Consider the following 13,030-nt stretch of genomic DNA (forward strand, 5'->3'; position numbering starts at 1 on the left):
CGAGTATTGACTCATGTCTGTGTCTTTGTGTTTCAGTGAGGTTGTTTGATAGGAGAGACTCTCTGTCTCATGAATTTATAATAAAGATTGAGCCAGATTCCTTTCATATTAGTTTGATTGTTTTATGAATCTATCATAATCTTTATGCAGATTTATCGGACACTCACAGAGTGTCTTGCAGCAAAATAATCAGTGTGTGTGTATGTGTGCAAACTAGCTAGACTCTAATACCCATGGTAGGTGGTCCCCTGTTTGATTCAATTGTTGTCTTGACACTAATTATCATGACCAAGGATGTTGAATTAGGGGCAGGGGCAGAGCCAGGATTTTGTTAGGGGCAGGGGCAGAGCCAGGATTTTGTTGAGGGGCGGGCCAAACCATTCGCGGGTCAGGCTAAGAGGAGCGACGGTAGGGCCAAGAAGAACGATGGGTCGGGCTAAACTAAAAAAAAAATAATTTTTTACATATCAAAAAAAAAATTTTTTTTTGGCTCACCCGGGCTGGCCCGGGCTAGGGGCCATGTCAAAGATACCAGTTCCGGGTGAGCAAGGGGCATTAATCCCACCGCCCGAAAAAGGCCCGAAGGCCCCCCCATTCCCCCTGCCTTCGGGGTCTTGAGCTGCGTCGGTGTCAGCGATAGCAATGGTGCACTCTTCAGCTTAGATGCCGCGCCCTACCGCCTTAAGACACAGGAACATAACGCCCACGAGAATCGAACTAGAGACCTGCCTTAGTACAGGTTTCTAGCTCAACGTAGCTATGCCCCTTGAGGCATGTCAAAGATACCACTATTGCAAATGTATGTTCGGATCTCGATTAGTTTGCATCAAGAATTCGTGGACTGGAAAAGTAATAATAATAAACAGAAATAAGAATGTAAATGGTTCCAATTTGGATTATAGTTAGCCATAACTGCCTCCGACTAATTGGATATTGCGCAGTCAGATCCGATAGAAAATTAGGGTACGTACAGAATAGAGAAACATATTCAATTCTGTTCATGTAATCGAATTCGATGGCCGTCAAATCCAGATCCGATCATTCCAACATGCCCTTCAATTGCATATTTGATCATTGTTGACATTCGTGGGAATGAGAGACTGATGGACAGATTCTAAGAGATTGCAAGGCCGTCAAAGCATTACTTGTTGGACTTGCAAAATATATATATATATATTCTAATTACAAATAACGCTTTAAAGTTTTAAAAGGTTAAATTTTTCTTGGATATAATCCGATGAGCTTGAAAAAAAAAATATGACAATTTTTTTTATTAAAAAAACTAAACATAAAGAAAAATATAATAAGTGATACACTAATAACATAAATATTCAGAAGTAGATTTGCAATAAATAAGAAATAAGAAATAAGAAAAACTGTTTTAGCATTAAAAAAATGAAAAAAACACGTTAAAAAGGTGTTAAAAAAGCATTTTTTGTTTTTAATGTATATATATATATATATATAATGGAGGTCATTATTGTCTTTTTCTCTTCTGATTAACCTTTTTTCTAAACACGAAAGAACATTGTAAGAACGGAGAAAAAACAAAAAATAAAACAAATAAAAAGGGGCAGAGAAAGAGAGAGAGAAAATCCGTCTTCCCCTATAGCCAGAGGACACACTCCCTCCCTGACTCTTGAATCTCCGCCCTTCCTACCTTATCAGCGCCCCCCCTCTCTCTCTACTCTCTCCCTCTCTTATCTTCTGTTCTGCCGCTACGCCTCCACTCCTCCCTCTCCATCTTTTCATTCCTTCCCCCGCCACACCTCTTCATCTCTGCATTAGTTCCCGTCATCGAAATCGACTTCCCCCCTCCCTTTTCTTCATTCCCCGGCACTACCAACAATCTAGAATTTTCTGTAAGCCCTCTAGAAGCTTCAACAAGGCGACGTCTGAAATGAAGCTTTAATGGCGGTGGCCCTGTTCCTCTCCTCTCTGAGTTGAGTTTTCCAGTCGGAAGCCGCCGCCGCCGCTTACTCTCCCTTCATCTGGTACGCTCCCTTCTCGCCTCTTCAACTGCAAAGATTAATTAATTTCTTTCCGGTAGGGATTTCCGTTACCGGAAAACTTCTGCTGTCTTTTGCGAAGCTGTTTCATCCTTTATTCCTTAATTCATTTCTCGGAAGATTGCTGCGCTCTCTTGCTCTTCCTTATTCCATTAATTTTAATAAGTTTTCCAGTTTTAGCTTTACTGCTCATCCATGGGCTCTCTGTCTCTGAAGAAGATAACATGGCCATAGGAATTACGTAAACGTCACCCAAAGTCACGGATATGACAATTTGCTTCGGTTTCCTACTGTTCTTTTTCTTTTTACCTATCACTTACGCCGCCCTTCGATTACTTGCGTTTTCCATTTCCTTTTCGGGCGATGCACTCTGATGCTTCTCTGGAGGCACACAACCTCTCCGGAAAAAGAAAAAGCTGTAACCGCGCAGCTGTAATTTTCCACTAAATGAATGAGCAAATGAATAATTTTTTTTTCGAGAAAATTATTTGCGCAAAAAGGTGTATATGGTTGCACCCTTGGTTTCACGGTGGAGCTAAAATGGTCGATATATTCATGAAAATATCGTGACCGATATTTTCAATATGCTTCCGCAGGCGGAGTGTTTAGCTTCAACTTCAGAGCTGTCCTTGTCTCGGACACGGTTTCCTGCTTCTCGAACGAGTTATAAACCGTCCATCTTGGGGATCCGACGGCTCAGAGGGACTGCAGGTTGACAGCAGCATCCCATGGTCAGGCGTGGCCCACTAGAATGGGGGTGGATTAATCCCAACCGTCCATTTTTCTTCACATTTGGCCGAGTTCGAAACTCTTGTGCCGCCTTCAAATGCAAATAAGAATCCAAAGCCAACAATTTAACGAAAGTTTTTTTTTTTTCTCAAATATTTTTTGCCGAAAAATCAACGGTCCATATCGTTAATCTTTCAAACCCAACGGTCCGAATTTCGTGCTGATGCAAACTCGAGCACCATGGTGCTGCTGCTGATTTTCTATCTCGACGTTAAGTTCTCGGATTAATGTTATCGGCTAAATACGTATTTAACGTTAAGCAGGTCACGGGCTGCGAAAATCAGGCTTGGCTGGTCCGCTGTCCCTGACAGAGGAAGCCCATTTTGTTGACCTGCCGTCTTTGTTTTTTTTCAAAAAAAAATGTAAAACTAAAATATATATATATATAACAAAGGAAAAAAATGCAATCGGATTTCTCAAATAAATCGGGTCCGGAACAGTCCAAACTGACCCTCGACTTTGGGTCCGGACCTGACCAAACTCTACGTAAGCTTAGGCCGCAGAATGGCAACATTGGGATTCGATCTAAGATCAGTATGCATCCCGAACCATAACGGGGTTCCGTGCCCGGTTGAGCTGGCCCACTTTGGCCTTACTACAGCCTGTTTATGGTGGCCACTTTAGCTTCAAACTGAAAGCTTTGTTTGGGAAAGACATGTTAAATGCAGATTCAGCAACTTGCCACTTTGGCTGTTGTACAACCGACCTCTTAATTACTTTGTCCATGCAATGCAATGTGCTGTCTCATTTTTCATCTCACTTGCTGTTTTAGGGTTTCCTTTCATGGCTTTCACTGGAAAACCACTGTTTTACTTTCATTCAATTACACACATATATGTGTGTGTATATATATATATGTGTGTGTGTGTGTGATGATTCCTGCATTTGGTAAAAATTATTGTAAAGTTGTAACGGGTTTATATGTTTCTTCAATGAAGGTATTAAGCGGGTCTTCCTTCCACGGTTGGAGGCTAAGTTGTTTGCGAGATGGCGCCGAAAGGAGGACGGAGCAAGTCCAAGGGCGAGAAGAAGAAGAAGGAAGAAAAGAGTAAGGCATTTTACACATGCATGTTGAGCGTGCATGCGCTCTCACACACACTACACATGCAACGATATACAAATATATATGAATGCGTGCATTGAACATAGGGAATATCGAAGGATACGAAGCACATTGATCTTTTTCAGATCCGGTAGATGAGATATTAAGAATGTGAGACAAAATTGTGAACATTCAATATTATAGCATGCCCGAACTGCTTTCTCATCTTAAGAGTGGCAGATGACAAAAATATGGGCAATTTAGGCATGCCAACAATTTCAATTATTATTATTATTATTATATATATATATATATATATATATATATATATATATATATATATATATATATATATATATATATATATATATATATATATATATATATATGAATTTATTTTGTGGTATTTCTTGACACTATAATGAATCTTTGCGTGAATGGTGGTCATTTGGAAATGGTATCGGCCTTAAGGGAATGCTGAATATCGCTTGAAGCTTTAACTATGTAGAAGAGCCAAATTTTGAACTTCATTAAACATTCTCACATGTCATCTTCATTAAACATTCTCACATGCAACGCTGTCAGGTCTCTCTCTCTCTCTCTCACACACAATGATAATCACAAGATGTTGCTCAGTCATCACTGCTATATCTCGATAATGCAAACCTTGCAATAAATTTGTTCTCTGCCAAGAAGAAATTAATGCTGACGTCTTACTTCTTCAAACAGTTTTAAAAAATAATAAAAAAATTGTCATTCCTTAAAGCACGAACTTACAGTAAAACTTCAGAAAGTTATAAAAGAAACTGTGAAAAAATCTTGAGACTTACAATATGTTGTTCTAGTAGCAAAAACAATTAAATTGTATTAAACACATGAAAACTATAAGGAACGATGAGTAATCTTTTGAAAGATATCTTGTGGGGATTTCAGCTAAAAGGGTTTTGGACTTCAATCAAGATTTTTAAGGCTGATAACTTGTTAGGTAAAGAGAATCTGCATTTGAGAAAATGGAATTAGTATGTTCTTAATTTGGCTTGGTAACCATTATGTTTCTTTGTGCAGTTCCTGTGGTTTTGGACATCACCGTGAACCTCCCAAATGATTCTCAAGTTATTCTCAAGGTATGAAGAATTTAATTCGCTGCCAATAAGCCCAGTTAATTGGCTTATCAGTTGGATATGCATCTCAGTGAATGTAAATTGCAAAATATGGTTTCTTATTGTGGTCTGAATCAATACTGCCACAGTATTGTTCTTGGGTCTTTTTGTTTACAATCTTCTTGGGTGTTCACTGGGAATTAGTCTGTTTTCCCAGAAAAAAAATAGGACTTTAAAAATTGAAAAAATCATGAAAAATAATAAAAACTATGAAATTTGTGCTACGTTAATTGTCTTACCAAAAATTGTTAAAAATGTTAAAAGAAACGTAAAAAATGTATGGTTTTTTGGTGTTTCTGAAACATCTCTATGTCCTTTCCTTCTTTGTTTAATTTTTTTTTCCATTTCTAACTCAATATTTATACCAAAACCAGTGGCAGAGCCACATGTTATACCTTTATTTTTACATTGATGCTTTCAAATACTTAGCTATTTATATATATATATATAATAGTCGAAGCATCATAGTTTTGATTTAGTGCCCCTTCAGTTAAAATTTCGGCTGTATTTGTCACATTCATAAATCTATTTACTGAGCACGATGGAAAGTTCGGCCTTTCATACAGTGACGCTTGAAATGACATTACTTATATATATATATATATATATATATTTATATATTGATGCATTTCTTGTCTTGTTTGTTGCAGGGAATATCGACGGACAGGATCATGGACGTCCGGAGATTATTGGCTGTGAACACAGAGACATGTAGCATCACCAATTATTCACTGTCCCATGAGGTAGCCGACTGATTAACTTTATTAATGCATCTCTCCAAGATCAAGTTCATGTTTGATAACATTCTTGACAAAATCTAGTAGAAGATCATCCTTTTTTCTTGGAGATTTAGAAAAGAAAGCTATCTATTAGATATGACAGTGACTTGACCATGCAGCTGCGTCACTTGCTTGATCTATGAAAAAAGAAATAGATATCTGGATTTGGATCTTAATTTGAATTTGGATTTGGGAGATCCATTGACATACCCCTAGATGGTATCTTGGGATCACCAAGATTTGGTTGAATGGATCCAATTCAGCCGGATTTCATATTCAAAACCCTTGCAATTCAAGTCACATTTATAGTACTGTTTGCAAAACTGTGCAGGTCAGAGGACATAGATTGAAGGATTCAGTGGACGTCTCTGCCTTGAAGCCGCCAGTCCTTACACTTGTGGAAGGTAATTAATGTCCAAAAAATCTTTTATACAGACTTTATCCAATCATAGCAGCTTGAGAAAATGTGATTAAATACACTGCTCGATGCAATAAGTTACACAATATACTGTACTCAGATTTTTTTTTTTTTTGTTTGTTCAAACACTGATGGAGAAATCCAAGACTTGGAAACATAAAGGTTGTGTTTGGTAATCTTGGATATTCAATCCGAGACTACATAAAAAAAAGTGTGTTTTGGGGTTGAGGATCTCAGTAACATGGATTTAAAGTTCATATTACATGTTAAAAACCATAGATTTAAGGTCAGATAAGGGAGAATCCAACCTTAAATCCCTAGATCTGAGATTGTAACGATCTCAAATCACCATGGATGTCAAAACACAACCTAAGGCTTACTTGGAGCACCTGGATATCCAAAAGCAGGACAAATTGGAATTGCTAGTTAATTTTTTTACTGCAACAAGTCAATGCTGATTTAATACAGGTTTGCCAACTAGTTGGATCTGAATTGGACCCGTCTGGGTTTGAATCGAAACCCGATTCTAAGAGCTTTCGTATTCACGTTGCATGTATGTATGTGAAGCGTTCTCTCTCTCTCTCCCAGTTATTCGTTTCTGTTCCTCATGGGTTTGAGAAAAATGCAGAGGACTACGACGAGAACTCGGCGGTGGCGCATGTGAGGAGGCTGCTGGACATTGTTGCCTGCACCACTTGGTTCGGCCCTTCTTCCTCCGCGACCAACGCCGCCAGATCCAAGGCCGACCCCAAGAAGGAGCCATCACCACCACCCAAAGATGGCGCAGCAGCCAACGGTACAGGTGGGGGTGGTGGAGGCACAGCAGAGAAGCGCACCATTACCACCACCGCCACCACCACGACGAAGGACGGCGGAGGCAGCGGCGTCACCACCACCAACGTCAATAGCAGCTCGACGGACTCTTTGTCGGCCGGCGCGAAGGACGTGACGGAGGGGGAGGGAGAGGTGAGCGGCGCCCTCCCCCGACTCGCTCAATTTTATGAATTCTTCTCCCTCTCCCACCTCATGCCTCCTCTGCAATGTAAGCTCTCGTTCTCCTCTCGCTCTCTCGTCTTCCGCATTCAATTTATCTTGTCTTAATTTTATCCGGAATGGCTTGGCACTTGGCAGTAGCTCCACACGATCAGACTATACGAACAATTATTAGCAGTTTTTTAAAGTTTCTCCATCGAGAAAAGAATGATGTTTTTGAAAATTCACATACTTTAAAAACATCGATTTATCAAGACATTTATAAGATAAAATCATGATATTTTTTAGTCACACATGTTTTTGTCACGCTTTTATTTAGATGCCACAACTTGGCTCAATATTTTAAGCAATACTAAAATATCTTTAGCTAGGTCTTTTTAATTTTTTATTTTCGTCGATATATTGTTAGGTTACTGCCAAGATATCAAAAAGCTCAAAATGTCAAGAAGCTTCCAGTTTTCTCATTTTTTCTCGGGATTTTATAGGCAAAAAACTCGGCAGAACAAAATAAATTTAAAAACATAGACAACTTACTTATGAAACGTTAATAATCCTTCTAATGTATTATGGGGCCTTTCATTTTATTTTTCCTGATTTAGACGATTTTTTTTTGGAAAAAAAAGTAATATCACGATTTTGCAAAATGAGATGAATTACCTTTAATCTCCCCAGACTTCCCAAATCCCATAGTACCTCGCATAGTTCCTCCCTTTCTTTTCTGAACACTTTTCACATAGAATTACTAGCTCGTTTATGAGATTTATTTAATCCTAGGATTTAAAATTTCTTATTTAAGTTTATGTGATTGCGATGTTTAAGAGCGCCCAAATGGTAAAATGCGGATTTGACCTTCGTATTTTTCGTGATAACTCTAATATTATTGTTATTATTATTTTGGATAATCTACTGCAACTCTGGAAGTCATATAGTTCATGTTGGTAACACTAAATCCACTGTTTTGGCTCTAAATTTGGCAGTCATACGGAGGTCTACCAGGCAAAGTGGTGATGAAACTCGTTCCGATGGGGATCTCTTCTCTCTTGAAGTAAAAAATCATCTCTTACTGCGTTTAAATTGTTATCTTTGCTATCAATTTAACTGGAAAACTGGTTGTCTGCATTGCACCAACTTGCAACTGATTTCTGTGCACAAGTAAAGACCAGTTCAACTTAACCAGAAGATCCTTCGTGCTTTCTAACTTTGAATTTGTTGGTGGACAGGTAAAACTTTGCAATGGAAAGCTGTTTGTTGTTGAAGCCTGTACCAAAGGATTCTATAGGGATGGGAAGCAGAGGATACTGTGCCACAATCTTGTTGACTTGCTTCGGCAGCTTAGTCGAGCCTTTGATAATGTGAGTCTGCACATGTTTTAATCCAATTTGACACTTTGATTTGAGCTTCCTTTAATGTGCATTCAACTGTTGGATGTTCTGCTGTTTCATATTTGGTTAGAGCTAGTAGGAACCTCACTTCCTAGGAATTGGAAAGCAGAATCCGTCAGGAATTAAATTCCCAAAAAACATCTCAATTCCCAGTCTTGGGCATCTCGATTCGGACATCCGACTCCGAACTGGCCTTCCATGTCACTTCTTACACTTCATTCTTTCTTATTTTAAAATTTTTTGCCTATTTGTGTCAATCTATTGGTATATTACATTATCTAATGTATCGTTTTCTAATTGTTTCCCGCCTTCTGTATCATAATTTTTTTTTGAAATGATTGCTTCCTGGTTCTTATTTCCAACTACTAATAATTTTCAATTCCTACTCTCATCATTATGAGTTACAAATAGGTTGTCTCTGTGAAAAAATTGAATAGTTTCCTGTGCATAAACTGTTAGCTTGGTTACCTTTTGTGAAAATTGAAAAAGTTGAATAGTTTCTCGTGTATAAATTGTTTCTTTCTTTTAAAATAGGTTAAGCAATCCTGGTTTATTTCCATGCAGGCCTATGATGATCTCATGAAAGCATTCGCAGAGCGCAACAAGGTCTCTATTTTCTATCCAATGTCAACTTCATATTTTACTGAAAAAAATGAGTATGATTAGTGTAGAACTTTAAATATTCACTTGCATTATTCTACCATAATGGCAGATTTTGATTTTGATTTGTTTGGCTGTTCTGTTGATGCAGTTTGGAAATCTTCCGTATGGTTTCCGTGCAAATACATGGCTAGTCCCCACTGTAGCTTCCCAGTCCCCTTCAGATTTTCCTCCACTTCCTACAGAGGATGAGACCTGGGGAGGCAATGGAGGTGGCTTAGGAAGAGATGGGAAATTTGATACAATTCCTTGGGCAGATGAGTTTTCAGTCCTTGCTTCCATGCCTTGCAAGACTGCAGAGGAACGTCAGGTTCGCGATCGGAAGGCTTTCTTGCTGCACAGCCTTTTTGTAGATGTTGCAATTTTTAAAGCTGTTTCCTGTGTGCGGAGTGTCATGGAGAGATCAGATTCAGCTTCTGCAGATGGCACTACTGAAATCCTGCACACGGAGAGAGTAGGGGATTTATGCATAACAGTCTTGAAGGATGCTCCTGATGCTAGTTGCAAAGTGGACACGAGAATTGATGGAAGTAAATCAATTGGCATGGACCCCAAGAAAGTTGCTGAGAGGAATTTGCTGAAAGGAATAACTGCTGACGAAAATACAGCGGCACATGTAAGTACTGCGGTCTTCTTTATTGTGTTCATCAGTTGCAATATTTCTCTCATAAATTTATGTGTAATTCAGTAGTTTCAAAATCATATTGCTCAGCTCCAAAAATATGAATTCTTGACTGCAGGACATTGCCACTCTGGGTGTCATCAATGTGCGGTACTGTGGTTATATTGCTGTAGTTAAAGTGGACAGCGGTAGGAAAGACAAAGTTCTTTCTTCTGTGCAGAGCTGTGAGATTGGTGACCAACCTGAAGGGGGTTCCAATGCCCTGAACATCAATAGGTTGTTTGTTAGCGCCTTAAGAATTCCCTTCCCTCATAGTGCTTCAAGTTCTCATCTAACATAATGTTAGTTTTTCTTTCCATTTTTTCATGTCCACTTTCTTGTTAACATGTGTCATGTGTGAATGTGGGCATTTCAGTTTGAGGGCACTTCTTCACAAAAAGCCACTTCAGCCAAACAGTAAATTAACACCACATTTACATAACTTGGAAATTGAGGAGCTTCATTCAGCCCAAATTTTTGTCAAGAGAATATTAGAAGAAAGTCTGAATAAGCTTCAGCTGGAGGAGCAGGACAGGGGCAGCTTTATAAGGTGGGAACTTGGAGCATGCTGGATACAACATTTGCAAGACCAGATCACAGCTGAAAAAGAAAAAAAGAAATCAAATGAAAAGGCAAAAACTGAAAAAACTATTGAGGGGCTTGGAAAGCCACTTCGGTTGGTCAGGAGTATTAAGAAGAAAACTGATGTGAGCACTTCCAGACTGCAGCTGGATGATGAGAAACATAATACTGTAACTGGTGAAAGTGAAAATTCAAAGCCCATCGACCATGAATCTGTAAGCAGAGCATTGGAGAATGAAGCAGCACTTAAATTGTTATTAACCGATTCAGCTTTTACGCGGCTGAAAGAATCTGAAACTGGCCTTCATTGCAAGGTATGTACAAAAATTAATTCAGAGATAAAATTTATGACATATAATGCTAATAACCTTTTTATCATTGATATTTAGAATTGACATAGAACCAAAATTATTCATTTTGAAATCTAAGGCATCTGAAAATGAATTAGAGGCAAACCAACCTGGTTTATTACCCTATGAAAGTGTGGCGATTGCGTATCGTTTGAAAGAGTATATGTTTGTAGATGTCTAGCATTTGAACAATGAATAAGTGTGGTGATTGTATGTCTTTTGGAAGAGTTTATATGTTTGTAGATGTCTAGCACTTGAACAGTGAATAAGTGTGCTTATATTCATTTTATATATTATTGGCAGTCAATCGAGGAACTCAATGAGATGGTGCAGAAATATTACGAAGAAGTAGCGCTACCCAAACTGGTAATTATGATTGCTCTTTGGATGATTCACATGCTTGACTGTGCTGCATAGACTAATTAGTTGTTTTAAGTTCTCCCTTATATTAGGTTGCGGATTTTGGTTCATTGGAACTTTCACCTGTTGATGGCCGGACACTGACAGACTTCATGCATACCAGGGGCCTTCAGATGCGCTCACTTGGGCAAGTTGTAAGTCTTATGTTTAGATCTTAACTTGTAACTAATGGGCTATTTGACGTCAGTAAATTGAGCAGCGGTTAGTTTCTCAATTTGCTAGTTATCAGTCTGGAATTTGTACTACTCCATGCAAAAAGTAAAGTATTTTTTGAATCAATAAGTAATGATCCCATCATTTTTCTTAACCAGGTTAAACTGTCAGACAAGCTTTCACATGTGCAGTCGCTCTGTGTTCATGAGATGATTGTAAGAGCTTTCAAGCATATTCTTCGAGCTGTGATAGCGGCTGCTCCTAGTAGGGAAGAGCTGGCAGCTTTAATAGCTGTAACTCTAAACATATTGCTTGGAGTTCCCGAAGTAAGGGAATCTCATGGCAGCTGCAACGTGAATGCCCTTGTCTGGAGATGGTTGGAGTTGTTCTTAATGAAGAGATACAAATGGGAGTTAACCAGCAACAGCTATCGAGATATACGAAAGTTTGCTATTTTAAGGGGATTGTGCCACAAAGTAATACAAAATTTCATTTTTATGTGCTTCTCTTTTTGGATATATATATATATATATATATATATATATATATATATTGCCAAAATGAAGTTCAACTTTAACTAAATAAATAAATGTTCCTTCAGGTAGGGGTGGAGTTGGCTCCTCGGGATTACGATATGGAAGGTTCAAACCCCTTCAGGAAAAGAGATGTTATTAGCTTGATACCAGTGCATAAGGTGATTCATTGCATAAGATACCACTTTTTGTGCATTTATTTTGTATGAAGTAGGATGGACCTTTGTATAACTGACACTTAGCACAGGCCTTGAGGGTAAGGATCCTATTCAATGGTTTTACTGTTCTGGTTGTTTACCTGCGATCTGCCTGTAACCACACTGCATTACAATAAATATACAAAAAATAAAATTAAAAAAAATAGTTATTTGGGTTAAATTAATCAGCAGTTAATTTAATGCCTTGAATTTTCTTCTTATCGCAGCAAGTTGCTTGCTCATCTGCCGACGGCCGGACCCTTCTGGAGTCCTCAAAAACAGCTCTTGATAAGGGAAAGCTTGAAGATGCTGTTAATCATGGAACAAAGGTGTTCATTTGTAGTTGTATCATTAGCAGGGCGAGCATGAAAACCTGCAAAGAAAACTTATATGCTGCTTGATTCTGTGTTGGATCGCAGGCCTTGGCAAAGCTTGTAGCAGTATGTGGTCCTTACCATCGGATGACTGCTGGAGCCTACAGCCTTCTAGCAGTGGTTCTATATCATACTGGTGACTTTAATCAGGTTCCACCTTATCTATTCATTCACCTTGACACTTGGATCCTATTATTTATTGAAATATCTATTTCATCATCTCTGTAGGATATAACATGACCATAGGACATGGATATATAAGCTACAGTGATAATTGGAATGTGGAGAGATGTGAATGCATGCATAAATATGTTTTTGCATTTGTACACATGATATGCAGACACATGGTATAAAGGCCAGCCTAGAATTGGTGTCCTTTAGTGAAAAGGAGTCAAAATAACTTTTGAGAGTTAAGAATTACACTATGCCAGAGATTCTTAAATATACATTTGTTTTCATTGAAATTGGTCTGTTTTATTTATTTACATGGTAGCAGTATTGTCTTCAAAGGTTTAATGTGAACAGAGC

General features: G+C 38.4%; 1 protein-coding gene across 2 annotated transcripts in view; it reads left to right on the forward strand.

Annotated features, from left to right (window-relative positions):
* The first annotated feature begins 1,613 nt into the window (after positions 1 to 1,613).
* Positions 1,614 to 13,030, forward strand: part of LOC116261577 (protein REDUCED CHLOROPLAST COVERAGE 1) — a 28,774-nt gene continuing 17,357 nt past the window's right edge. For both annotated transcript variants that reach the window (XM_050079556.1, XM_031640406.2), the window contains exons 1-18: positions 1,614 to 1,994; positions 3,737 to 3,846; positions 4,906 to 4,964; positions 5,651 to 5,743; positions 6,111 to 6,183; positions 6,826 to 7,239; positions 8,168 to 8,235; positions 8,411 to 8,542; positions 9,137 to 9,178; positions 9,324 to 9,848; positions 9,973 to 10,130; positions 10,270 to 10,789; positions 11,129 to 11,191; positions 11,278 to 11,379; positions 11,557 to 11,874; positions 12,000 to 12,092; positions 12,356 to 12,457; positions 12,548 to 12,652. In XM_050079556.1, coding sequence (XP_049935513.1) covers positions 3,786 to 3,846; positions 4,906 to 4,964; positions 5,651 to 5,743; positions 6,111 to 6,183; positions 6,826 to 7,239; positions 8,168 to 8,235; positions 8,411 to 8,542; positions 9,137 to 9,178; positions 9,324 to 9,848; positions 9,973 to 10,130; positions 10,270 to 10,789; positions 11,129 to 11,191; positions 11,278 to 11,379; positions 11,557 to 11,874; positions 12,000 to 12,092; positions 12,356 to 12,457; positions 12,548 to 12,652 — 2,928 coding nt within the window. In that variant the 5' untranslated portion in view covers positions 1,614 to 1,994; positions 3,737 to 3,785. The remainder of the gene's footprint in view (positions 1,995 to 3,736; positions 3,847 to 4,905; positions 4,965 to 5,650; positions 5,744 to 6,110; positions 6,184 to 6,825; positions 7,240 to 8,167; positions 8,236 to 8,410; positions 8,543 to 9,136; positions 9,179 to 9,323; positions 9,849 to 9,972; positions 10,131 to 10,269; positions 10,790 to 11,128; positions 11,192 to 11,277; positions 11,380 to 11,556; positions 11,875 to 11,999; positions 12,093 to 12,355; positions 12,458 to 12,547; positions 12,653 to 13,030) is intronic.

The sequence above is a fragment of the Nymphaea colorata genome, chromosome 9, assembly GCF_008831285.2.
Source record: "Nymphaea colorata isolate Beijing-Zhang1983 chromosome 9, ASM883128v2, whole genome shotgun sequence".
In the NCBI taxonomy this organism is placed as follows: Eukaryota; Viridiplantae; Streptophyta; class Magnoliopsida; order Nymphaeales; family Nymphaeaceae; genus Nymphaea; species Nymphaea colorata.